We start from the raw sequence: 26808 nt of genomic DNA on the forward strand, positions 1-26808 counted from the left end.
TTCCCAAATTTATTTGACCTTCCACCCACTTTCCCGGGGGGGGGGAGGGGGAATACTCAGCCCCGGGCCCCGGGAATTAAAAATGTGTATACTAGAGTCCATAGTCCCGGATAAAGTGTAGGTATCTGCTACTTCAGCCCCTGGATTGTCCCAGCAGTCCTCAGGGAGTGGGGAATGTGTGTGTGTGTGTGTGTGTGTGTGTGTGTCAGAAATAAGGTCAAAGTGACTGAAGGACGGCTACCAGGCCTCCAGGGAGGATTGATGAGACAAGAAGAGAGTTTTCTATCATAATTATGAGTGAGCTACAGTAAACGCCCCTAAAGATTTTGTTTCTCAGTTGGAAGGGTAAAGAGAGACTGAGCTCGTTAAGCCACCTCATTTGTTTCCCCGTGTTTGCTGTCACAAAGTATCCCAAACTGGGTGACTTGCAACAGCAAGCTTGTCTTCTCTCCCAGTCAGTCCTGCTGGGTAGACATTGGAACTCCGGTTGTCAGCATTCTTAGTATACAAGACTCAAATACGAAATAAGTGTGAGTCAGAAAGTGTTTCTATGAATCAAAAAGTATTGCTACATACTGCTTGATGTGATTGAACTATAGAATGTTATGCTATTATAAGAGCTCCCGGTGAAATGATTAAAATTTTTTTTAAAAAATTGCTCCAAAATCATAGAAAGCTTTACAAAGCAAAACTATCCAAACATGAAGCTGTTCTTTCTTGGCACACCCTCCAACTAGGTCTATACACTTCCCAAGGAGGCTTCTCTAACGCTTCCCCCAGAGAATGGTGTGAGCTTGGGTTTATGCCACATCACACCAGCACTTCTGGCAGCCTTCAGGGCTTCAAACCGTGATCCTTTGAAATATCTTTTAAGTTTCAGGAGACGTCGGAAGGGCCAAGATCAGAAGTAAAGGGTGGATGGGGTAAGGTGTCCCAGTGAAATCCTTAGAGGACAGCCCTGGCTGCCCTTGCAGAATGAGCAGGTGCATCCTCGTGATAAAGATAATGCCCGGGCACAACTTGGCTGACATTTTTCTCACCGCTTCAGCCCTCAGTTTTCCTAAAGCTTCTTAATCAACTCCATCACCATCTGGTGTCCTTCCAGAAAAGCTGCCAAGGTGACTCCTTCGGGATTAAAAAATAAAACAGTCAAGCTGACCTCGCTTGTCTTGAATTTAACTGGCCCTGCAAAGTTCTCTGGGAAGTCAGTTTTGATTGGACCTGTTTTGGAAGGCACCGCAAGGAGGCAAAGGCAAATAGGTTACTGAGAACACTTGCCTGTAGCCATGCCACTGATCACAGAGACAGTTTAAACCCATTTCAATGGCAATAAACCCATGCATATATGGACTGGAACCTGGTAGTAACACGTGTGTGTGTGTGTGTGTGTGTGTGTGTGTGTGTGTGTGAAGTTCAGGTCAAGAGATGGCCTTCGTGCTCAGACTAGGGGGTTGGACAGCCTGTGGGTTCCCAGGATCGGGACCTCATTGAAGCATCCCTGATTCATGTTAATTTTTGAACCATGTAGCAATTGTTCTGTTGTCCGTTAGGGCACTCTGCGGGGGTTGGTTCTGTATTCTGCAGACTATAGGGGGCTAGAAATATGGTCTCTCCCTTACCTGTCATCATCCACCCTTTTGAAAGGGTGATCTCACAAAATGAAATTCATTCCAACCAGGATCCTATAAATAGCCTAGCTCTCCAACTAGAACATATGATTTATTCTACTTTGTCTGCTTTGGGTTCATAATCAACTTTTGACCATTTTCCCTTGAAAATGTATTTACAGAGTGTTTTCTACATCCTCCCAGGGGCTACACTTGAGAACATTTACTCACGTAACATTAACACGTAATATCTTTCATTCTCCCTTTGTTTGGTGTTCATACTGTTTTTTGTTTTTTTACTTTTAAAGGAAAAAAACATGCACTGCATCCCTGCCATTTGTAAATCCTGAGGATTAGGTATATGAAGATATTATTACTGAATGTGCCATTGAAAGTAATGCCAAAGAATGCCTGTCCTTGAGAATACAATGATGTTCTTCTCTACAGTGCAATCCAGCCCAGGGACACAATATTGGTCTCATGACATTAGTAGACTCACATGACTCACTTAACCCATAGCCATGCTCCAAGAGAAAATCAAAGCAAATCTTATAAAGAGACACCAGTGAAATATTCGCTTGTTTTTTCTTTAACGTCAAATTGATTCGCTTATTGTTTAAAAAAATAGGTTTAATATTGAAGTACTAATGTCCTTTTAATGTGCTATCTAAAGCTAAAACACTTCGGTTGTCTTAAAGTGTGCTTAACCAATACGTAAATGTCTAAACCCAGTAAACCCCGAGCAAATTAGAAAGGCAATTAATATTTATTGAGCAATTCATTCAATGGGACCCCCATGAGCTGTATGCTTTTTGGATGCTAGCCGCCATGTGTTGTGCGAGGTAGCGCACTCACATTGGGAAAGGGGCGCCCAGGGCAGGACAGAAGAAGCCGGACCCCAGGGAGAAATTTGACTCAGCTAACCCCTACTGCACAATTGATATCCTTTCCCCCCCCCTATATACTAATGGAATCACCACCTCCATTAAGCTTAATTCATTAATAGGAAATATAACTGTATTTATCTAGCATTGCATGGTCATGATACTTTTCAAATAGAAATATCTGAAACTTCTCTACTGCATCCCAGTATCCCAAACCTGCTGCCATCACGTTGATGCTGACTTATCTCACGGGCTGCCCTGGAATCCATCCTGAGCCCTAGTGATGTAGGACAGAATAGGGCTGCCCCTGGGGGTTTCAGAGACCCTGACTCTTCGCGGAGTAGGCAGCCTCCTCTTTCTCCCTGGGAGCTGCTGGTCGTTCCGAACACTAGAGCACTTTGAATCCCACTGCATTCCCTTATGTCCAGTGTTAGCACCGACTGTGTCCTGTCTTTCCTTCCATGTAGATGTTCTTTGCATACAAATACGTTTTCATTCCTTAGCTATTGACGTGCTTCCTGTTACTTGAGTGCCCCACCCAAAAAAGTTAGCATCACCGAGTTGTAGCTCTTTGTTGTAGGCAAAATTAGGTTCTTTTGAGAAGATAATTCATTTTTAAATGCACAAGAGGGAGCTCCCTGTACTTGGTTATTGGAAGTGTTAAATAAATGCCTTTCCATTCAGCAAAGCCTCATGAAATGAAGGCCGCTCACACCCATGCCACCACCACCACTGCTACCATCTCCTACCCCGATCGGTGTGCATTCCAAATGCAGGTGTTGTTTCTCATGTAGTGTGTAGTAGTACTGATGTTGGGAGAGGCCACCGACAAGATGAGATCAGGTGTCTGCCCTGTCATCCCTTGTCCTGTGTTTTTCTCGCCCGTGGGAAAGATCACATCTTACATGTGAGTTTCAATAAAGCTTCTTTCTCACTGCAGACTTCAAATAACCAATCACTCTTGATATCAGGGGGCATTAACCACCCGCACCAGACAATTGATAGTGCTTAATAAATCCACTCCTTACCTAATATCCGTGCTGTACATTTTTAAGACATTAATTTGATTTCCTCCACTGTCAGTTTGGGTTTCGGGCTGAGCTTATTTCTGAGCTGTCGTGCCTCAATTTGTTTCATATTTTAAATACCTTGCCTTGGGATAACCCACTCGGGCTCCCACCGGCCTCTTTTTCCTCCCTTTCCTCACATGCAGTCCAAAGGGTGTCACATTGTCATATATAATAAGAGAGTTGATGGGCAGCGTTTTATCCATGGATCATACCATGGCGCAGAGACAACCATCCGTAATTACTCTCTCCATAGATAACCGCGCTTCCTGGCCGATACCAATTACATCTTTTAATAGCTTTATATGTTCCCCAACCAAAACTTCGTAAGGAGTAATTCCACTGAGTGGTTTCCAGTGAGCCTCTGTCAGGCATTGAAGACTCCGCTGCTGGTTGTATCCTGCAGACAGCCCTTCAGAATGAAGACTCTGTTGAGAGAATCCGTTTCCCCGACACGAAAAAAGTGCCCTTGCCATCGGAAGCAGAGAGGCCTTTTAAAAGTCTGTTTCCCAGCTGACATTTCAGAAGGATGAAGATCTGCTCTTATCTGCTGCGTCAGCTATTTATATCACCTCTTAATTTGTCTAGAAGTCATGACTCATAGGTCAGAAAACGTAGTCATCCCTGTAGAGGCTAAGCAGCTGTCCTCCAGACTGGATGGCAGCATGTACTACAGTTTATCCGGTTCGTTCTCCTGGGAGAGTATTAATCCTGGAATCCGTACAGTATCCTTTATTGAGCCTTTGGTATAAATTATGATGTCTTCACCTGGTTAATCAGCAAAAATGAGGGTCACGCCCATGAGGTGGATTGGCACAGTAACCAGGACAGTGGGCCATGCTGCTGCAGAACCAGGCAACGGTTCCTTGTAAAGTTGAAGCCGACTCAACAAGCAACCACAATGAAATAAACAAACTCCAAACGCGTTGCCATCAAGTCCCTTCCGACCCCTAGTGATCCTGTCAGCCAGAGCCCATCTGCTCCTATGGGTTTCTGAAACTGTAAGTCTGCCACAACTATAAAGGAGGTCTGGTGGCCTCGTGGGTTATTTGTTGGACTGCTAACCAAAGGGTGAGCGGTTCGAACCCACCAGCCACTCCTCGGGAGAAAGATGAGGCTCTCTCCTCCCATATAGAGTTACAGTCTTGGAAACTCCCAGGGACAGTTTCACTCTGTCCTAGAGTCACTGAGTCGAGAATTGATGCAATGGCAGTGAGCTGCTTTTTGTAATCATGCATCATCACATTGGGTTCTTAGAAGGACCTTTGGAAGGAGGTGCAATAAAGCCCATTGTGGTGGCGAGGAATGCTCGCAGAGGTGAAGGACCTCAGCAGTAGATGAGCTCATCCCCGGTGCAGGTGCCCGCCTTCCTCTTGGTTTCCTCCCATTGGGACTCAGCTTCCCGGCTTGACGCGTTCCACGGAGGGCTGAAATGCTGTAGGGAAGGAGAACAAAATGCCCCATGTTATTCACAGTTCTGTCTGCAGCTGTGACCCGTTTCAATGTCAAGTCAAATCATAGTACAATCTCTGTACGCACGTCCACTCGTGGCAGCTCTTACCACCAGGGACAGTGACGGCTGCCCCACAGGATTGCCGGGTATTTCTGATGAGACTGGCCAAAGATGAAAGATTTCACACCGTGGAACTGAAAAACATTTCTTTCTCCCTTCCTCTCAATGAAGAGACTTAAATATCGTAAGATGTCTAAGTTATCTAGTGACATGGTAACAGAAATACTACAAGTGGGTGGATTTAACAAATAGACGTATTTTCTCCCCATTTAGGAGACTAGAACTCTGAATTCAGAGTGCCAGCCCTAGAGCAAAGGTTCCTCTTGGGATTTAGCAGAGTGGGGGGATCCTTGTCTATCTTCTTGCAATATCTGTGAGTTCAGTCTTCCTTGGGGATCCCCATGGATCTTGGCATCAACCTTCCGCTGGCTTCCTAGGAGGTTCTCAACATACAGGGCTCTGGGTTCAAATGACTCGGATTCTACTGGCTTCTCTTCTATCTTGGTGGTAGTGGGGTCATCTACTTGCTGCTCTGTCCTTTTAGCTCCTGTAAACTAAAAGGCGTTACAGGCCACACCCCAGGGCGAGCCCCCTTCCAGAGGATCAGAGCTATGGCCTGAGTTAGGGTTTTGCATCCCTCCAGGACACCCTCACAACTGATTGTGTCAGATCACATCATGAGGGACGATGACATCATGACATAGCTGCCAAATCCTGGTCCAGCTAAGTTGGCACACATGATCAGGGGAGACAACACAATCCCTAACATAAGGCCAATGTGTTTCTGGACGTTCGGAGCTCATGTCTTGGCATGCGTGTCCCCGCAAGTCTGCCATGTCGGTACTGGCAGTGAAACTTAAGCAGCAGCCCTTTCTGAAGGACGTTTGGCTTCTCTTTCCGATCGACTCGCTTGTTAGCAAAGCAGAATTCATCTGTTTCCAATTTTTTTTAATTCCGTAATTACTTTTTTAAAAGATTTTATTTAGGTGGGCTTTTCAAATCTGAAAGGAGCCCTGGTAGCATAGTGATTATGTGTTGGGTTACTATGTGGAAGGTCAGCAGTTTGAAACCACCAGCCACTCAGAGAAAGACGGGTCTTTCGATGCCCACAAAGAGTTACAGTCTCAACAACCCCCAGGGGGCAGAGCTATCCTGTCCCATAAGGTCACTGTGGATCAGCACCGACTCTGGCAGTGAGCTTGGTTTATTTTGTTTTTCCAAATTTTAAAGAGCTCTCATCTAACACTGGGCTTGGGCTGCTAACCACAAGGACAGAGGTTCAACACCCTAGACTGCTCTGAGGGAGAAAGATGAGACTGTCTGTTCGGCTAAAGAATTCCGCCTTGAAAGGTCACCAGAGCCACTCTACTCTGGCCTTAAGATCTTCTGGGAGGCTGAATTGACTCAGTGGCCGTGAGTTTGAATTTTGATTTTAATTCTGGTGATCAGCTTTTGAACTATATGAATCAATGAAGAGGTGTCATTAGCAGCACTAGGACTTACTAAGGAATCATCTGAGATTCCTGTAGGGGATTCCGTATCCCTCTTATAAAGGTGGAGCCCCTCGGTGGTACAAATAGTTACAAAAAGTTGGGGATTTGTTTGAGTTGACCCAGAGTCAGGTGACTCAAAAGAAGGGCCTGTCTGCTTAGCAACAACAAAAGGCAGCCATTGGAAACGCTGGAAGCATTGTCCTGCTCTGACCCATGGGAGATAGGCCTGAGCCAGAGTTGATTCAACAGCAACTAGTGGGTTTTAAAAGGCCCCAATTTAAAAGTTGGCAGGAACCCATAATGCTCCCGTGCCAGCTCACGTCGTGCTTGTACAGATGGAAACAGATAAGACTTCCAACTTGGCTCCAACAATAAAGACTGCCAAGAATGACTGCCATCTATTGAGAGCTTGCACCCTCCCAAGCGCGATCCCAATGACTCTATGAGATGGAAGTATTCCTGTTATCCTAAGACGGGGAACTTGAACCTTGTGCAAGGCCTGGCAGAGTGAGGCTCGGATAAGCCAGAGCCTCCGCAGAAACCCCTAAACACCATGCTGTACAGCAGTCTTTAGTTCCAGATTCGCAAAACCTCATGCTTTGTTTTCCTTTTATGCAAATAGAACATTTAGTTCAAATTTATTTCCTCCCTAGGATCTCCCGGCTACCCCTACTTTTTCTTTCGAGCTGCCGGCAGCTCCAAAGCAAGCCCTTTCCATCTGGGAGGTCATTTTCCATGGCCTCCTTCTCCCACCTCCTCTCCTTCCGTGTGAGCGATCTTCCCGCGGCAGTTCCCATCCTGACACAGCCGTGTTCCAAAGCCTCCCTGGGCTTTCTAGTCGCCTCCCAAATAAGACCGTGTAATCCTAGGATTGTTGTTGTGGTTTTAATACGGTGACCTCAGACATTTTTTAAGTAAATGCTCTCAATCCTGCAGTTGGATGACTGACGCTGGCCTGGTCTCTCACTTCAAGGCTGGGATAGAACCAGAAAGCACGGAGTTTCTGTGCTCAGGGCAGTCTCGTCCACAGCCTCCATAATCCTGCCCCATGGTGCCGTGGGGCCACCGCGTCTCTGCACAAGGCAGTCCATCTGTGCCAGCCTTGAAGTGCTCCTCTGCGATGTCGGAGGAGAAGCGGTCTAATGTCACATGGTTATCGTAAAGATGCAAGAACGGGAAGCCCCCCAAATGGCTCCTATGTGGGGTCTGGTAAATGAACCCTCATTCACCTCAGCAGTGACCTCGTGCTTTTATGCCTCGGCTTCCTGGAACACCATGATTTATAATGTTATAATAGTGCTATGATAGCATTATTTGCATTGCTTGATTTGTCCTATCAGCCTCTATGAACTATGAGACGCTGGGGAACTTGAGATCCTGTCTTACTAATCATCTAGCTACCATGCGATGGTACTTGTTGGGACCCTCAAATTGATTCCGATTCTCAGCGACCCTGTGTACCACAGAACAAAACACCGCCCCGTCCTGCATCCTCCTTACAATTAGTCTTCTGTTTCAGCCTCTTTGCCAATCCATCTTATCGAGATCTTTCTCTTTTCTGCTGCCCATCTACTTTACCAAACTCGATCTCCTTCCCCAGGGACTGGCCGCCCCTGGCAGCATGTCCAAAGTAGGGGACACGACATCTCACCACCCGCACTTCTAAGGAGCATTCTGGCTCTCCTTCTTCCAAGACAGATCTGTTATTTGGATTTTTGTTGCTGTTGTTTTCTGGGCAACCCATAATCATTTCAATATTCTTCACCGACGCCGTATTTCAAAAGTATCGATTCTTCTTCAGCCTTCCTTACTCAATGTCCAATTTTCACATGCATAAGCGACATTGAAAATACCATGACTTGGATCCGGCATGCCTTAGTCCTCAAAGTGACATCCTTGCTTTTCAATACTTTAAAGAGATCTTCTCCTTTAGATTTACCCAATGCCATCTGTCGTTTGATCCCTTGATGGTGGCTTCCATGAGCCTGGATCATGTCAATTCACCATAGGCCCTGGCAAAAAATAAATAACTATCCTATAAATTCAGTGAATAAAAAAGGTTAAATTTAAAACTCAAATTCTTTTCACGAAAACAGTCTCACCTCATCGAAGTTTCTAGTGGCCGCTGAGTTAGTGCCCACTCATGGTGACCTTGTGTGCGCCCAAGCAGAGCAGAGCTGCGTGAGTTTGCACTGGCTGCATTTTGCAGGGGAGATAGATTTCTAGGCCTTTGTTCTGCAGTTCCTCTAGGTGGACCTGAACCTCCAACTTTTTAGTTCGCACCTGAGTGTGATAACTGTTTGCACCACTCAGAGGCATCTCCTATAAAATAGATCCTGACAGTATCTATAGGAAGGGGGGCGGAGGGGCTTCTCTGTGAAAAACCTACTTAGTAAATACAGTATTGAATTTTTTATAGCCCTTCTTAAACTTTGGAAGACTCCAATGATATGTTTTAAGAACAGATTATTACTTTTTATAACTGTATAGTATTTCATTGTATATTCGAGGAAGAATCAAGAAAAGTCTGTGGACAATTCCATGATCTTTCTGTGCCGTTTTCCATCAACATTTTGAAGCCACCCACAGGGACCCCATTGTAGTGACCCAGTCATTCATTCTTTCATGGGCATCCAGGTTGTTTCCATCTTTGTGTTAGTGTGAGTTATATTGTAATGAACATAGCTGTGCGCATGTCTGTATGTGTCACTCATTATATCACTGAGGTATTGTTGGATCGTGTCTAGTTTGAGGAGAAGCTACATCATTTTTCATACTGTTTGCACCATTTCACAATCTCTGTGGCAGTGGACAAGGGCTCCCCAGTCTTCACATCCTCACCAGCATTTGTTGTCTTGTTTCAGTGGTGTTGTTTCTCATCAGTGTCATTTTTGCAGGCGTATGATGCTATTTCATTGTATTGTCTTTTTTAAAAAAAGAATTTTATTGGGGGCTTGTACAACTCTTATCACAATTCATACATACATATATTGTATCAAGCACATTTGTACATTTGTTGCCATCATCATTCTCAAAACATTTTCTTTTTATTTGAGCCTTTGGTATCAGCTCCTCATTTTTCCCCTTCCCTCCCCCACCCTCCTCACTCACGAGCCCTTGATAATTTATAAATTATTACACTGTCCAATGTCTCCCTTTACCCACTCTTCAGTTGTCTGTCCCCCAGGGAGGGGCTTATATGTAGATCATTGTGATCAGTTCCTTCTTTCTCCCCCACCTTCTCCTTCCCATCCTGGTATCTCTACTCTCATTATTGGTTCTGAGTGGGTTATCTGTCTTGGATTCCATGAATTTCCAGTTATCTGCACCAGTATACATTCTTTGGTCTAGTCTGATTTGTAAGGTAGAATTGAGGTCATGATAGTGGGGTGGTGGTGGTGGTGAAGCATTAAAGAACTAGAGGAAAGTTGTATATTTCATCAGTGCTATACTGCATCCTGACTGACTTGTCTCCTCCCCGAGACCCTTCTGTAAGGGCATGTCCAGTTGCCTATAGATAGACTTTAGGTCTCCAGTCCACACTCCCCCTCATTCACATTGATAATTATTTTTTTGTTCTTTGATGCCTGATACCTGATCCTGTCGACAACTTGTGACCACACAGGCTGGTGTGCTTCTTCCATGTGGGCTTTGTTGCTTCTCAGCTAGATGGCTGCTTGTTTATTTTCAAGCCTTTAAGACCCCAGATGCTATATCTTTTGATAGCCAAGCACCATCAGCTTTCTTCACCACATTTGCTTATGCACCTGCTTTGTCTTCCGTGATTGTGTCAGGAAGGTGAGCATCATGGAACGCCAGTTTAATAGAACAAAGTGTTCTTACATTGAGGGAGTACTTGAGTAGAGGTCCAAGTGTCCACCTGCCACTTTAATACCAAACCTATAAATATATGCACATAGATCTATTTCCCCATCTTCATATATAAAAATATGTACATGCATGTATTTAGATCTCTGTAAATGCCCTTTGCCTCCCAGTTCTTTCCTCTATTTCCTTTTACTTTCCTCTTTTCCCACTATCATGTTCAGCCTTCTTTTGGGTTTCAGTAGTTCCTCTTGGTTACATTGCCCTTGATCAAGCCCTACCAGCCCTCCCACACCCTCCTTGTCATCAATTTGGATCACTTACTCTTCCCTTGTGCCTGGGTTTGTTAACACCCACTTCCTTTCTCCCCACTGGCCCCTCTCCCATGTCCCCCTGAACCATCTGTCTGCTGTTTGCTCCTCCAGATTGTTTATCCCACCTACCTTATCTAGATAGATCTGCAGAGCTAATAATATGCACACAAAAAACAAGACAGAGCAAAACACAGCAACAAAAGAAAAGAAAACAACAATAAATAAAATCCTGTAAATAATTCAAGGCTTGTTTGTTCACCTTCAGGGGTGTTTTCCAATAGAGTCTGATGGGGTGCCACGCCCTGTCCCCAAAGTCTATTTCTGGTTTTCCTTGGGCACTTTGTCGCTCTGTTCCCCTTAGTGTTCTGTTGCACACCCTTAGTGTTTCCCCTCAGTGTGGTGGGGTCAGATTGGGCACAGTTCCCTCACTGTGTCTCCAATGGTGTCCCCCGCTAGAGCGATGGGTTAGTGAAGGAAGTCTTTGACTGCTCTGAGCAGGAATATTGTCCTCAGGGATTGGTGGGCCAGGATGTGCTCCACTCTCTCTTTCTCCCCCTTCATTTGCTCCTGTGTGCTCTCATCAGACATGTCCCTCTCCCTGAGTTGTAGGTTCAGTGCTGTCCTCTGAAATGTATTCTTCTGTGGGGAAGGTGGGCTGTCCTCATAATTGGGATTAAGGGAGGCCTCTTATTTTGTTGTATTATATTTCAAATCTGTAACAGCTAATGATCACAAAGATTTTCATGTGTTTGTTGCCTATTTGAATTTCATCTTTGATTAAGTGTTTTCTAATCTCCATTGCCCATTTTATAATTGAGCTGTTTATTGGTTTTTTTGTTGTTAAAATCTCTGTGTGTTTTGAAGATTAGACCTTTATCAGATATGTAATGTCTTAAGATTGTGTTGCCTGGCCTTTAGATTGTATTTTTACCTTTTTGATAAAGTCTTGTAATTGAAATTCCTTTTGAATTTTTATGAGGTCACGGTTATCCAGGGTGCCTGCTGTGGTTTGCGCATGTGTAGTCGTCTTTGATAATGTATCAGAGACCTAAATGTTAGAGCTACAATGTTAAAGTTTCCAGAAGACAACATACAGATCTTGGATCTATTTTGTGTCAGTTTCTATGTATGATGTGAGGGACAGATTCCATCTCATTTTTCTGTAAATGGATATCCACTGAGGCCAACGCCATTTGTAAGAGACTGCATCTTTCCTCCCAATGGACTTTGACACTGTATGGAAACTCAGCTGTCCATACATGGATGGATTTACCGCTGGGGCTTCAGTTCCGTTCCACTGCTTTGTGTTTGTCTTTGGACCAGTTTCAGGCCATGTTGATTCCTATGACTGTGTAGTGTGCTTTGAGGCCAGGGAGTATGAGCTCTCCTCTTCAGTTCTTCTGCACATTGCTCGGCTGACTCGGGACTTTTCCCCCTTTCCCTATGAAGTTAGCAAATACTCAATTTTATAAGGTGGGGAACTCGCCATTTAAAAGGCAAAGATTAGTGAGTCTGATTTTTCATTTCTTTAAGTAAAAAAAAACCCATCTTAGGTGATTGAAGCTCAGACTGTTGTCTGTTTTCTATTCATTTATAACATTTTTTTAAATGTCACACACACATACATACAACACAAGCAGCCTAATAAAGGCTTAATTCCAAGTAGAAATGGTTTGCTGCTGGTAAGTATCTTTCTAGGCATCTTCCAACAATTTTTCAACCAAACATTCTTGAATTAATGCTAATGGAAACCGCCCTTGCTTATTTTTCTATATGAACACTGAGATTGCAGCTGCCCGCCACGTCTGCTGAGGGATGAGTGTAATAATTTTCAATTGGCCCTCGAGCCCAAAGGGATCCCCGATAGCAGGAGATTGACAGATGCAGCATGGATTATCTTGTGCGCTGAACTCAGCCCAATTTGTGGTTTGTTGCAGGTGCTAAAGAGATTGATATTGCTGCGACCCTGGAGCACTTGAGGGACCAGAGACCAGGCATGGTCCAAACAAAGGTACTGTCAATCAATCCTCGGGGATCAGAAACACATTAAAGGTGTCTCTTGGAGGTGGTTTTTGTGAGGCAAGAAGAAGGATCAAGGCCTCCTTTAATGTATGTCCGAGCTGATTTTTCTGCCCCAAGTAGCGTCCAATGCAGTCTTACTTAGGGGTAAGAGACAGCTGGCCCCTTCCTAACAGGTTTACTGGTATTTCCTGAAACAACTCTTAAAAAGAAAAGTTACAGTCAAAATCCAATTAAATGTTTCTCCCCCTTTACCAAATGCACGGCTGGGGAGGTTGGGGGGTAAAGAGGGGGAAGCCATTACATTTTAGGGAAAGACACAAAGGACCAGATCTCCATCCTTGTACAGGGAAAGTTCTCAGTCAGCCTCCTTGATCTTCCACACCCCAGCAGCCCTCAGTGGGGTGGTCATCAGAATTGTCCCCAGGGTACAAGGGGGTTCCTTAGCATCCAGACAGAACTGATTTGCATACTCATGGAAAGGTCAAATGAGCAATTACAGCCCTCAAAACAAATGATTTCTGGTTAACTGCCACTAGAACAGAAGTTAAATCTCTGTGCCTGAGAACCACCAAAGCTTTCACACACCTGGACTGAAATAAAGGGCCCTGCAGCTACAATGGGTACAGGGTTGGGCTGCTAAGCACGAGGTGAGAGGTTAGAATCCAGCAGCCACGTCAAGGGAGAAAGGTGGGCTATTCTGCTTCCATAAAGCAATACCACCTCGGGGACCTTGTGGAGTAGTTCTTCTCTAGCCTATAGGGCTGTGGTAGGTTGGAACCAAATCAAAGGCACTGGGTTTGGGGGTGAGCTACTCACCCGCAAACCCCACCCACTGCCATCATTGGATCAGTTCCAACTCATCGCAGCCTATAGAACAGAGCAGAATTGCTCCACGGAGCAATACGTCATTCTGGATACAAATGATGTCAATCAAACTGTAGACCCTTCTCATTCTCGGTGCGCCCTGGAAGGTCCCGATGCCTACAGGGCCTACCCAAAGAACAAAGTGGTCCAGAGAAGTCCTTGATAGATTCCTTCTGTGTATGGAAGAGGATGTTAAGTTATTTTTTTAATGCATCTTGAAAAGCAAAGCACTACCAAGAACTCAAGCTTGTCAAAGAGCTCGTGCTTGTATTTTGTTCCCGGGTGGTGACCCGAGCATAGCATCCAGCTCCCAGCCACGTCTTCATCTTCCCCTTTATAAAATGCAAGCTCTTTCTTTCTGTCCTAGTGTTTCAATGTCAGTACATGTTTGAGTCCAAAAGTTCCGTTTTCTCACTCCAACTCAGAGAATTGTTATGAAAGTCTTGTATAACAGAGATGCGATCTAAATCCCAAGCATTTTGTTAGTCTCATGAAAAGACATGGAGAAGCCAGCAATGTGAAAATGAGCACATTCTACCTGGGAAGATCTCTGAAAATACCATTTCAATGTTATTTGGCTGGTTCTGCATTGTTGTTGTCAACCGCAAGTATTCAGGGGAAATTAACGTGATTCTCTTTCATAGAATCAGGAAACAATTCTAAAAAGAACCAGAAGGAACTTCTTAAAGAAGCAGAATTGTATTAAAGCTTGGGTCATTCCAGCTGGAAATTATAGCCTTCCCTGTCTTTTCCTCGCTGTTACTAAGGCGTCTCAGTGGCATAATGTGTTATGTGTTGCGCTGTTAACCACTAACCACAAGTTCAACAGTTCGAATCTACCAGCTGCCCTGTGGGAAAAAGATGTGCCTTTCTACTCCCATAAACACTAGTCTCGGAAACCCACAGGGACATTTCTGCCCTATAGGGTCACTATGAATTGGAATCGACTCAATGGCAGTGAGTTTGATTTGGGTGTTTTGGCCACTTGTGCCAATCTGAGGAAGACAAAGACAATATCAGAGCTATCCAGATAACATAAACAATGCGCTAGTGGTGTGTCATTTCACTACCAAGTCCTTCCGTTTCCCTTTTCTCTCTCCAACTCATAGAATTGTCATAAAAGTCTTAGGTGACTATTGGGAAAGTACATTGTAAGTCACAAATGACAAACCGATCAGTTGTTATCAAATCAAGTCTGGCTCATGGTGATCCCACATGGGTAGAATTGTGCTCCACAGGGTTCTCAATGGTTCTTCTGGACACAGACAGTCAGGCCTTTCTTCTGAGGCACCTCTGGGTGGACTTAAACCTTCACCATCCAGCTATGAGTTCAACACTGTAACCTTTCGCTCCACCCACACCTTGTAAGTAATAGCTCGTTTTATTTTTTAAATAATTTTAATGGGGGTTCATGCAACTCTTATCACAATCCATACATACATACATGTGTCAAGCACATTTGTACATTCGTTGCCATCATCGCTCTCAAAACATTTTCTTTCTACTTGAGCCCTTGTATCAGCTCCTCATTTCACCCCTCCCTCTCAAACCCTTGATAATTTATAAATTATTATTATTTTGTGATGTCGTACACTGCCCAATGTCTCCTTTCATCTACTTTTCTGTTGTCTGTTCCCTGGGGAGGGGGTTATATGTAGATCATTGTGATCAGCTCCCCCGTTCTCCGCCCCACCCCCTTCCCCTCCTGGTAAGACTGGTACAGCCAGATTTGTAAGGTAAAACTGGGATCATGATAGTGGGGAGGAGGACGCATTAAAGAACTAGAGGAAAGTTATATGTTTCCTCAGTGCTATACTGCACCCTGACTGGCTCGTCTCCTCCCTACGACCCTTCTGTAAGGGGATGTCCAGTTGCCTACAGATGGGCTTTGGGTCTCCACTCTGCACTCCCCCTCATTCACAATGATATGATATTTTGTTCTTTGATGCCTGATAACTGGACACTTTGTGGTCACACAGACTGGTATGCTTCATCCACGTGGGCTTTGTTGCTTCTCCGCTACATGGCCACTTGTTTATCTTCACGCCTTGAAGACCCCAGATGCTAAGTTTTATTTTTTTAGATTAAACCAATTTTTAACTTCCCATTCTGAATTAATTTTAGACTTTCAAACAAAGGTGTTGAAATAACTACCATATGCTCTTCACTCGGGTGCCCCAAATGTTAGCACATCATGCACCCAGACGTACCTAACTGCCATCAAGTCGATTCTGACTGGTGGTGACCCTGTCGAGGGTTTCCAAGGCTGGAAATCTTTACACGACACCCAGCCTTACGTTTCTTGCATGGAGCGAGCAGCTGGTAGGTTTGAACAGTTAACAAACCGTCCATCTCCGACCCGGCAGCGTCATCACCACGTATAAGTCTCAGAACCAGGGAGTTACTGAGATGATACCACCCAGGACTCTAGAGACCTTATTCAACCTCATCAGGGGTTTCTCCAGTGACCTGGTTGTGATCAAGATCCAACCCTGGATTGCTCTTTGTAGGCAGTTGTGTGTCCTTGGTCTTCTTAGGTCGGGGCGGTCTTTGACGGCAGCACTTTTAAAGACAGGTACACCATTTGAGTAGAATGGTGTAGGTGTATCCGGTGTTTCCTCATCGTGCACTTCAGATGATGCATCCGGGACAGGAACCCCACAGAAGTGGCATGGTCTGTCAGTGCTCACACAGGAGGCCCCTGACAGTGACAGGTCTCACGGCGAGTGACCATGGGGAAGGGTGTGGCTGCCTGGCTTCTCCACTGTGAAGTCATTAATTTTGTCCTTAGACCCGATATGTACCTTGTGAGAAAATACTTGAGACTGTAATATCAGCCAAAGAATGTTATCTAAAAGCCACAAGGGAGATTTGGAGAAGTGATTCCAGTGATAATTGCTGATTAAGTGACAAGGAAGCCACAGTGTGCTCCCACAGGATAGTGCATCTCAGTGGACCAGGCACCCCTGAGCCTGCAAAGCACTGCCATCGCCCCACCTTGCCCCCCAACACACACACACCCTGCCCTTCAGCTTCCAGTGGCTTGGAACCGGGTCGGAAAAGACTGTTTAACACTAGAACGGGGAGATTTTTATAGCCAGAAATGAATCATTACCGTCTTGGCTGACATTGTTGTTAGAAGCTATGTCGTCAGCTCTATCATTATGTTTTCAGAACGTGATTCGTGTTTTCCTTGGCTCATGTTTGGAAGTAGATGAACAAGGCTTTCTTTCCTAATCCCAATCTTCTTTGGAAAACTCCCGTGAGACCTGTTCAGCTTCATAACAACATACAGACCTCCTCTGGCAGGCTGTGGCACACATGCGAGCCATCGGCTGGGGACTGCGCCCGGATCCCCTGTGCAGAAGGCGAAAATTCACATACTGTCCCTGAACTAGACAGAGTTTCCAAAATGTCTGTGTCCCCAAACCAGTTTCTTTTCTCCTGGCCTCTGTGCACATCTCTTAGATGGTGTGAGCAAGGCCCGGGACTCTAAGCTGGTTTTAGTATTGATCTGGGCAAAAACCGAGGCAGGCATGTCTTCCTTTGAAGAAAGACAGGGATTGCCCTGCATGCAGAGGGAGGAGAGCTCAGCCTTGTCTGGATTCTGTTTGCCAGAGAGAATCTTTCTGAACACGCTGACAGCAGAAGCCCACAAATAGGGGCTGGAGACCCTGTCTGAACTGAAGTGCTTCAAAAATCCTCAAAGAAAGATTAGGCTCCCTTATTATTTTACCTGTATGATAACGTTTCATTCTTGCCAACAACCCCCAAATAAGATTAGGCTGGGTCAGGTATTTAATCATACCCTAATTTTTGAGTTGTAGAATTGGCCGAATTGATATCATTGGCCCTCTCAGCCAGATTCAGAGTCCTGGTAGCACAGTAAGTGATGCACTGAGTCTCTGCTAACCACAAGGTCTGCCTGCAGGTCTCCACCAGGACCACCCCGCTCTTCTGCGGGAGGGAGAGGAGTCTCTGTCTTCCTGAAAAAAGTTACACAAACCCTGTCTTCTAGGGTTGCTATGAGTTGAAATCAACTTGATGGCAGAAGTTTGTTTGTTTTTGAGCCAGCTCTTTGGGCAAAGGCCAACCCGAATCCCCTGATTGTCCCAGATGTACATTAGATTTGAGATTGGCTACCTGCAGGGATCGCCCTCTTCTTTAGGTTGGGTGTTTCAAGTTGTCTGTCTAAAAATGCCCCCTCTCATTGCTAGAATTTCAAGGTACAAGAAATAACAATATGTAAGTCCCCATTCCCCCTTAATTTGTTACTGCATTGCCCAACCTTAACCTATGAGATTGTTGCATGCCCTCCCTGAAGTTCAATTGAAAGGTAGGAAAGTCATTTGGGCAAAGTAAAGGTAGGAAAGTCATTTGGGCAAAGTAAAGGTAGGAAAGTCATTTGGGCAAAGTAAAGCAGTGACCTGTGAGTAGATTCAGATGCATGGGGACTCCCTGTGTCTCAAAGCAGGATGATGCTCCTGAGGGCTTCCAGGGTGTGATTTCTCCGAAGGAGATCACCTGAGCCCTTCGTGCGAGGCACCTCTGGATGGACTAGAACCACCAATCTTTCCATTAGCATCCGTGTTCATCATTTGCACCAGGGGCTCCAATTGGGCCAAATCGTGCACTTGAATATGACCCATCTACAAGCCAAGAGAAGATAGTCTGCAGTCTGTTCATGTCTACAAATGGAATTCAGTACAAGGGAAGAACAATTAATAAACCACAAGTGACAGAGTGACAGTGTAGTCCTCTGACACATGGTACCCCGGAAAAGGCAGACCCAGCCTCCTCTGCTCACACTGATTGCTAAACTTCATTTGTATGTTAAAGGGGGGGAGGGGAAGAAAGGTCACAAGAGAGTTCTATTTCTTCCTTGAAAGGTATTTCAGCCACAACCAACAAAGATGAATGAAAATGTGAATAGGCGGGACACAGTATCAGATGTGAGACATAACAAAGGCCCATCAGACCGAGACACGGCCCGGTGAGCTGGTGGTCTACCCCAGCCCATGAGACCAGGCCATGTGACAAGTTAAACAGACACATTGGTTTTCTAAGGGTGTCAATAAAAGGAGATGGCACACATCTATGTACGGAGTCATCCATACAGTTACAGTTGCTGGATGCTCGGAAAGGAGCCCTGGTGGCGCCATGGGTTAAGCAAACGCCAGTAATTCAAACCCACCTGCTACTCTGCAAGAGAAAGATGAGGCAGTCGGCTTCTGTCAGGACCTACAGTCTTAGAAACCGTATGGGGCAATTCTGTGTCTTATATGGTCATCAAGAAAAATCGACCTGCCAGCAGTGGGTTAGGGTTTGGGGTACAGTTAGAGCAGACACAGCAAAGAGAATTGACAAGACTCACAGGATGTGACTCAAATGACACCCCTCAAAGGATGAGTGGGTCTCTTCTCCCTTATGTGTGTCTTGTAAACAGATTCCTTCGCTTCTTCCCCTTTCGGGTAATTCCGTGGAAGCTACCGTGCAAACAGTCCTCCTGCTTCCTTCCTTTAAGGATGCTTAGTTTCGGTTTTTTACTTTTGCCACTTGTAGGAACAAAAACCAATGAAGCAATTTGTTCAGCAGCCCCCAAAATAATAATGTTATATTTGTCCGTATAGAATACTACGTACAAGATTAAGTAAAAATGTATTGCTGCTATGGGTTCGAATTTATACAAAACATGTTACGACATGTGTCCGGATGACTGCGGATAAGTCGTGTCTGTGATACACTGGCTTAGACTCATTAGGGTGCCTTCAAAGCCAAGTGTCTTCTATTAGAACTGCGTCTTCTGAGGGGAGCTGCTGAGCCAGGGAAAGTCAAGGCAGAGAGGTCAGCTCAGAAGATCATGGTGACTGTCCAGGGAGACTCGAAAGGGGTCACCTGAATTGGTCTTCTCTAAGGACACAGGGCGATCCCAGGGACTTATTACGAAAATGTTTTTAAGAACATTGAAAACTGGTATGCAAACAGGCAGGAAAATTGCGCTGAGAAATCGATTCCCATCACCACAATACACCTGCTCATTCTTCAACAATGGTGAGGGCTGTGCTGTAAGAATTTCATTGGGGACCCATGCCCTGTTCACTCGACTGCCCTGATCTATGCCTTTAGATTTCTTTCTGTTCCCCAAACTCAACAACTCAGAGGAATACCATGAGTCCCTAGAGGCTTCTAAGTCTGCTGTTCTGACGTGGTGTACAGGGAAGAGGGCTAACTTCTTTGGGGAAGGGTTAAGAAAAGGAAACACTCTTTGGAAGTGTATACGGTAGATCTAGATGGAGGATATGTTGAGAAACAATGACTTCACATTTTGACACTTTCAATTTAATTAAGGTTTCTGTGATCTTATTTGTACCAACACTTTTTTGGCTTACCCTAGTATGTAACACATACAATGTATACATATGTAGATACAGTATACAGAGAGATGGGTGTGACCCACCTGTCAGTTTGTTGCTCTGCCATGATTTACATGTTGCTATTCCCCAGGGTTTCAAATACCAAGTGTCAGTGGAGCTTCTAGTCTAAGACAGTCCAGGAAGAAAACAACTGGTGGAAATCAGCCAGTGAAAACCCCAGGGGGCACAAGAGAACATTGTCCAACTGGTTTGCTTTGGAAATTCCATCAGGAAGGACAAACCAATAGAGGAGGACACCGTGTTTGGGGAATAGAGGCTCAGAGAGGGCATTGACAAAAGTCAAAACAGTGGGCTCAAGCATGCTTGCAATTGTGAGTATGACCCAGGAATAAATAATATTCCCTTGTTTTGTACTACAGGTTACCATGAGTAATAACCTGGCTCAACTCATGCAGCTAAAATAGCATGGATAAGAAGATAGATGTATAAATAGAGGTTGGATATAGAGATGAATAGTTTAATGCACAAGGTTTACCCTCTCTAGTTGACTGTTCCACAAGCCCATTGTCCTACATGACATACCTCACCTTCTTCATTCTTGCCTGGACAAAAGTTTTAAGTTCCTTGAAGCTGGCTGTGTTAGACCAGGGTGCCTAGAGAAACAAACCCAGGGACGCGTATATATGTATGAAAAAAGAGCTTCATATCAAAGAGAAATTTTATATTAATAAAATATCCCAGCCCAGTCCAGATCAAGTCAGTAAGTCTGATGTTAGCCCATAAGCTAGTCCCTAAATTACTCTTCTGACTCACACAGTCACATGCAATGATGCAGAATGCAAGGAGAGCACAGGCTGGTGGGTGCAAAGTCTTGTGGATCCAGTGGTGATGGACACATCTCCAGGGCTCTCGTTGCCATCAGCGTGATTCCATGTGGCTTGTCAACAGGAAGGTGAAACAGAAAGAGTATGCCCCACATCCTCATGAAAAGTCATGCCCACAAGGCGGCATCATTAGGCTGTGACCTGATTGACAAGCTAGACTCCACCCCTATACTTACTTACCAAGTTGACATGAAAGTTATGTAACTACCACACTGGTGATTGGTCTTGGGCATATTTATATCTCCCTAGCCTAGTGTCTGAATCAACCCAGTGTTAATTGAATTAAATTTAATTTAATTAATACCCATGGACTGTCCTGCCCCATCTTGTTCCCTATAGATTGTATTCATCAGAACTCTCCCCATTTCATTCTTATTATTAACCTTTCTCTATTTACATCTCTTACCTCCCTCCTCACCTTCTACCCATGTACACACCCAAACATAGTGCCTTAAAGAAAGTTTAAGTCAATCTTGACTTGTAGAAACCCCATAGGGCAGAGTAGGGTTTCCCAATCAGTTTTGTAAGCCTGGAAATATTTACAGACGCAGACTCCCTTATCTTTCTCCCATGGAGAAGCTGGTGGGCTGAACCGCTAACCTTCTGATTAGCAGCTGATTAGCTATCACGGCTCAGTCCACAATGCCTACTTCCTAGCTTTATTACCAGAGATCAGAAGAGTCGCTGGGGGATGGCCTATGTTTGTGCCAAGAGAAGCTGACGTTCACAGACACAAGAAGATAGTCTTAATGCCCTTAAAAGAGAAAAACTAGAGTAAAGGCAGAACTCTAGATGGAGACAGTTTATTAAAAGTAATACATTTATTGTGGCTCTCTCTTAAACCAGGAATGCCAATTATAAGAAGAAGGGTTCATATTTGTGTAACTCCACCCACTTCTTTTTGGGGAGGTAGAAGGATTATGAATATAAATGAGCACCTGTCTAGTCCTTTACAGTTGCCGAAGTACTTCCATCTGATCCTCACGGCCCTTCAGACGAGCAGAGCAAGGCTGATGTTACCGCGTCACATGTGAAAGACTCAGAGAGGTCCAGTGACGTACACAAGACAACACAGCTTACAGACAATAGAACTCAGTTCCAGGGCCTCCTCCCCTGCTAGCTCCCCACTCCATTCTTCCTTCATTTTCACTGACCCTCTCGTTTTCCTAAAAATGTGATATCCTCTTCTAGCAATTGGTCTTTCCTGATGACATATTCAGAGTAAATAAGCCAAGACTACACGAACCGGAGCCTGGGCTTCTTAGGTCCCAGCTAGTGCAGGCCAATGCAAGTACAGCCCTGGGTGTTTCACGGTCCCAAGTACCCTCTTTAAATGCAGAGCGATCCACCGGTCAACAGCATCTGCCCCACCTGAACCTTTCCTCTTCCCTGTATCCTGATGGCTGCCTGTCCCTGGCTCGCCCTCGGAGGGCTCTTCCTTGGCTTCCTGTCCCTGCTCAGCATGAGTCACAGAGATGGAGAACCCAACACTCCTGCTCCCTTGACCCCAGCTTGCGTCTTCTGCCTGGACAAGCTGTCCACATTCCGGGAGGCAGCTAAATACACTGGAAGACCCTCACCATCCTTTCCTACAGCCCTCACACTGTTGTACATACATTAAAAAATACGTTCTTGTTTAGAATAGCTCAACCTTCTTTGATTCCGTATCCTTTAGAAGCCCAAGCAATCCTTAGAAGCTCATCAAGTCCTTTCTAGGGCAGGTGTTTAAAATCGGGTATTTTAAATCAGGTAGTCCTCTCAGCTAAGATGACCACTGGTCCTAAACTTGACTTTAGACTAGCATGGGTCAGCTCATCATTCTACAATGATTGCATTTTTTTTCTTAATTATACTTCATGCCTGTTATTTTAATGATTTCCTTTAAAAGAAACTCCTGCTTCAAAGGCTGAGCACTTTGCAGTCTCTGTGCTCGGTACCCCCGCCCCCCAGGTTTCGGGGGCACTGGTCCCGCGTACTTCCTAAAACAGTGCCATCCTAAGGGTGACCGCGGGGTGAATAGATGGCACACAGGCATTGTTTCTAAGGTCACAGACATTCCTTCTTGCTGCTATAAAGATGGACACATGGCATTGGGCCGTCATCCAAACTCACAGGCCAGGTGGTAGCCCTAATGTAGGAGGGGCTTCAAAAAGTTTGTGTGGCAATGGGTGAGCTGATAATGCATTTCCCACACATTTCTTGAAGCCCATCACAGAGAATCAGTAAAAGCAAGGGACACGCTCAATAAGATGGGCTGAACAGTAGCCAGAACAGCAAATTCCAATATACCAAAGAGGCAACATTTTGTTCTGTTATGCATAAGGGCCCCGTGAGTCAGAAGTGACGAGACTGCAACTATCAAGAAAAATATAAATTATGGACCTTGGTTAATAATAACGTGTCAAAATTGGTTCACTAAATTGTAACAAATGTACCACACAAATGGAAGCTATTAATAATGGAGGGACTGGGTATAAGGGTGAATACATAGGAACTCTGTACTTTCTCAATATTTGTCTTTAAGCTTAAAACTGTCCTAAAAATTAAAAGGACTTATGTATGTTAGCACTGGTGGTGGAGCAAGGAGCTGGCTCAGGATGTACATCATTGGCACTCACCATTGTAATATAAATGGTTTATGTTCTTATTAGATTCTTTCAAATGGCTGCATAAGGTTCTAATAAGTTATATAAAATTATTTACTTCTTTTCTCTATTGTTGGCATTTGGATGCCTTCGGGTTTTCACCATTAAAACATGGATCCCTGGTGGTGTAGTGGGTTATGTGTTCAGCTGCTGACTTCAAGGTCAACAGTTTGAAACCACCATTGTCTCCTTGGGAGAAAGCTAAGGCTTCACAACCTCAGGAGCCCAAAGAAGTAGCTCTGCTCCGTCCTATGAGAGGGTCACTATGATTCAGACTCAACTCTATGGCAGTGAGTTTGGATTTTGTTTTTCTTTTAAAAAAATTTTTTTTAAATAAAGCTTTAGTGAGTATCTTCATGTGTGTCTGTTTTTCTCTCCTAAAGATTATTTCTTTTGGAATAGATTTCCAGTGTATCAAACGATATGAATGAGAGACTTAAAATTAGATGCCCCAAATGCTGCCCTTAATTTTTGCATTGAAGTAAATTATTTTTTGCTAACGTTTTGTTATGAAACCTTACGCTGTCTATTGGCGAGTCAGCCTCGTGGGAAGAAGGGGTCGGTGCGGCTGCTTTTGCAGGGCAAAGCTGGCTCCTCAAGCAATGCCTCCCATCCAGCAGCAGGTGTGAGTCGCTGGCTGAGAAGCAGCTTCCTCAGAGCGTGTGTTGGCTGGCCCGGTGAGGGGCTGAGCTCAAGAAGCACCTCCCGGTGACACTGAGGACAGGGTCAGGAGCCACAGACTGTGTGCATCAAGAAAAGAGCCAGTGCATAGCTGTGTTCCGTCCACCGGCCTCCCGCACCTCTAATCTTGAGGCAAGTATGAAGGGCAGCATGAGACACAGTCTAAGATCTAACGGAGGTGGCATCTTTTCATAGCCCCAAACACCAAACTCACTGCCATCAAGTCGATTCCAACTCATAGCGACCCTATAGAACAGGATCGAAATGCCCCAGTGGGTTTCTGAGACGAACTCTTTATGGGAGTAGAAAGCAGCTGGTGGTTTCAAACTGCTGACCTTGAGGTTAGCAGCCCAACATATAACCACCACACCACCAGCACTCCCAAGAGTCATTAGAATCGTGCTTTTTGTCACAGTCACACCTTCAGCTCCCCCTGAATGGCAATGGCCAAAGGGTCACGATGTCAGCGCCATGTGCCTGCTCACCCACACTTCCAACCTAGGCCCTGAGCCACGTCCAGCCTCCGGCTCCGATGAAATCAGCAGAAGTCAGTCAAGCCATCCCAAGCCGCAGTCACAGTCACCATTTTACTAATGGCGGTCGTCCCCCAAGCCGTCCCCCAAGGGACCAAAGAAGAGATGCTCCGGGAAAGAAAAATATTTAACATGGACCAATGGACCAAGAGCGCTTTCTCTCTTGCAGCTGAACTACGAGGCTTGACCTGTCCAGTTTGGAGGTTCTCCTAACCCAGTTCTTTCTGCCACAGAACCCACCGGAGGGAAGAGAACCCTCCTCTCACTCGTGTCCTCCTGTCCCCTGTCGCCCCTCCAGGAGCAGTTCGAGTTTGCACTGACCGCCGTGGCCGAGGAGGTGAACGCGATCCTAAAGGCCCTTCCACAATAAACGCCCGCTTTCCCTGGAGGGCTGCAGCGAGCCCCCACTGACCCCTCGGAATGGGACTGGAAACCGTGATACGACTTTAATTGTGTGTCTTCTATCGTAACTGCATAGTAATAAGGTCTTTAAAACTCCTGTAGTCAGTACAGTTTAGCAGTTAAAATGTGTATTTCTGTTCAACCAAATAATAATAAAGATTTGTGGAAACATCCAATTAGGGGTGCCGGGGGGTAGGGAGAGATCAGTTCATCTAATTATTTCTACTTTCTGGGGGAAAAAATAGAAATCTGTTTTCCGTAAAGCACACGTTCACATTCCCAATTGCAAACAATGCCTTATTAGTGGTGCAGTCATCAGTACATTCGATATGATCTCTGAGAAGATGTTTGTTAGCTGTAACTTCTGAAGGATGAATGGCCTGTGGGGGGAGGGGACCCCAAAGCAACTGGCCAGGCCTTAAACGAAGACCCCCCCAGGGGTAGACGTTGGATTTGGCATTTATCCTTAAAATGATTTCTCAACCGGAGGGCCCACTGACTTATTCGAGAGTCAGATCAGCAGAACTCTTATGCTTCAGCGCTGGGGCAGATCCCAATAAGAAAAGCCCTCCGTTTACTCAGCTGTGGGCTAGCTGATGTGTCTCGTCCCAACCCGCAGCTCTTTCAAGTCCCCATAGCAATGCCCACTTTGCACCTGCCTGGGGTGGGGGGGGTACGGGGAGATTGCAGGGCATTCCACTGAGGGTCCGTCTGTCCTCCCACTCTTAGCAAGGGCTGGCCTACCAGGCCTGGGGGAGCTGGATAACACTTTACCTCTGGGTTGTGATGTTCCAAATCAGCCCCAACTTGGGGGCTTGTTTGTTTGTTTAAAGCTTAGAAATATGGATGCACGCATGACAAAAAAGAGGTACACTGGATGGGCGCTTGGCTGTGGAACACCCAGAGTTAGGAAGAGCCATCTAGACGCTCGGCGTGTGCCAAGGATTCCAAAGAGCTTGTCAGCATCGCCAGGAATGCCTCTGGGTCCTGCTGGTGTCTAGAAAAGACCAGTGGATATTTTCACTCATTTTCTAGAAAGAAAGGAAAATGCAGAAGAGGCGCATGCTGATTATTTGCTTTAATCGGTGTGGAATCTCTCTGGGGTGCCACCGTGGGCATATAGGGCTGCTAACCAAAACAAGTAGAGGTGTCCACTCCACCCAGAGGCTCCTCGGTGGTCTGCTTCCGATACTCAGAGTGGAGACCCCATGGAGTAGAGGTCTCTGAGATGCAGAGTCCCCATGAGTCGGCACTGACCCCAGGACCACTGGTCTCCGTTGATGGGAGATTAGAACAGTTGGAAGGGATGTGAACAATGCAGGTGGGTCTCTCCTTCATCCCAGAGATGCTGGATTCTTGGAATGACCCAAATCTTTTCTTTACTCACATCCACCGGTTGCATTGACGTCAGGTAAACCCTAGTCAGGACTCACACATTTCAAGCGATGGTTTGGAGGATCCAAAATAAGGTTAGCACTTCCAATAGACCAGCATCCCCCAGAAATGGAAAGAGTCCTGTCGTTAAGCACAGAAGGGGAGCACGGGCGTGGTCTCTGGGTGCTGCAAATGTTATTTGCAGGGTTGGGAGGAAAAGATATTCCCAGTAGTTCTTTCATCCTGCCATATGCCACATGATCCTTTCCACTTTAAATAGTACATGTCAATAAGCAGTATCATAGGGAAAGTCATCTACCGAATGG

At 45.3% G+C, this 26808-nt stretch overlaps 1 protein-coding gene across 1 annotated transcript in view; it reads left to right on the plus strand.

Annotated features, from left to right (window-relative positions):
* The window catches only part of PTPRN2 (protein tyrosine phosphatase receptor type N2), a 1071863-nt gene extending 1046405 nt beyond the window's left edge, over positions 1-25458 (plus strand). Inside the window, exons 22-23 of the mRNA XM_075550901.1 lie at positions 12641-12714; positions 25005-25458. Coding sequence (XP_075407016.1) covers positions 12641-12714; positions 25005-25076 — 146 coding nt within the window. The 3' untranslated portion in view covers positions 25077-25458. The remainder of the gene's footprint in view (positions 1-12640; positions 12715-25004) is intronic.
* The last annotated feature ends 1350 nt before the right edge of the window (positions 25459-26808 follow it).

Source organism: Tenrec ecaudatus, chromosome 5 (genome assembly GCF_050624435.1).
Source record: "Tenrec ecaudatus isolate mTenEca1 chromosome 5, mTenEca1.hap1, whole genome shotgun sequence".
NCBI lineage: Eukaryota > Metazoa > Chordata > Mammalia > Afrosoricida > Tenrecidae > Tenrec > Tenrec ecaudatus.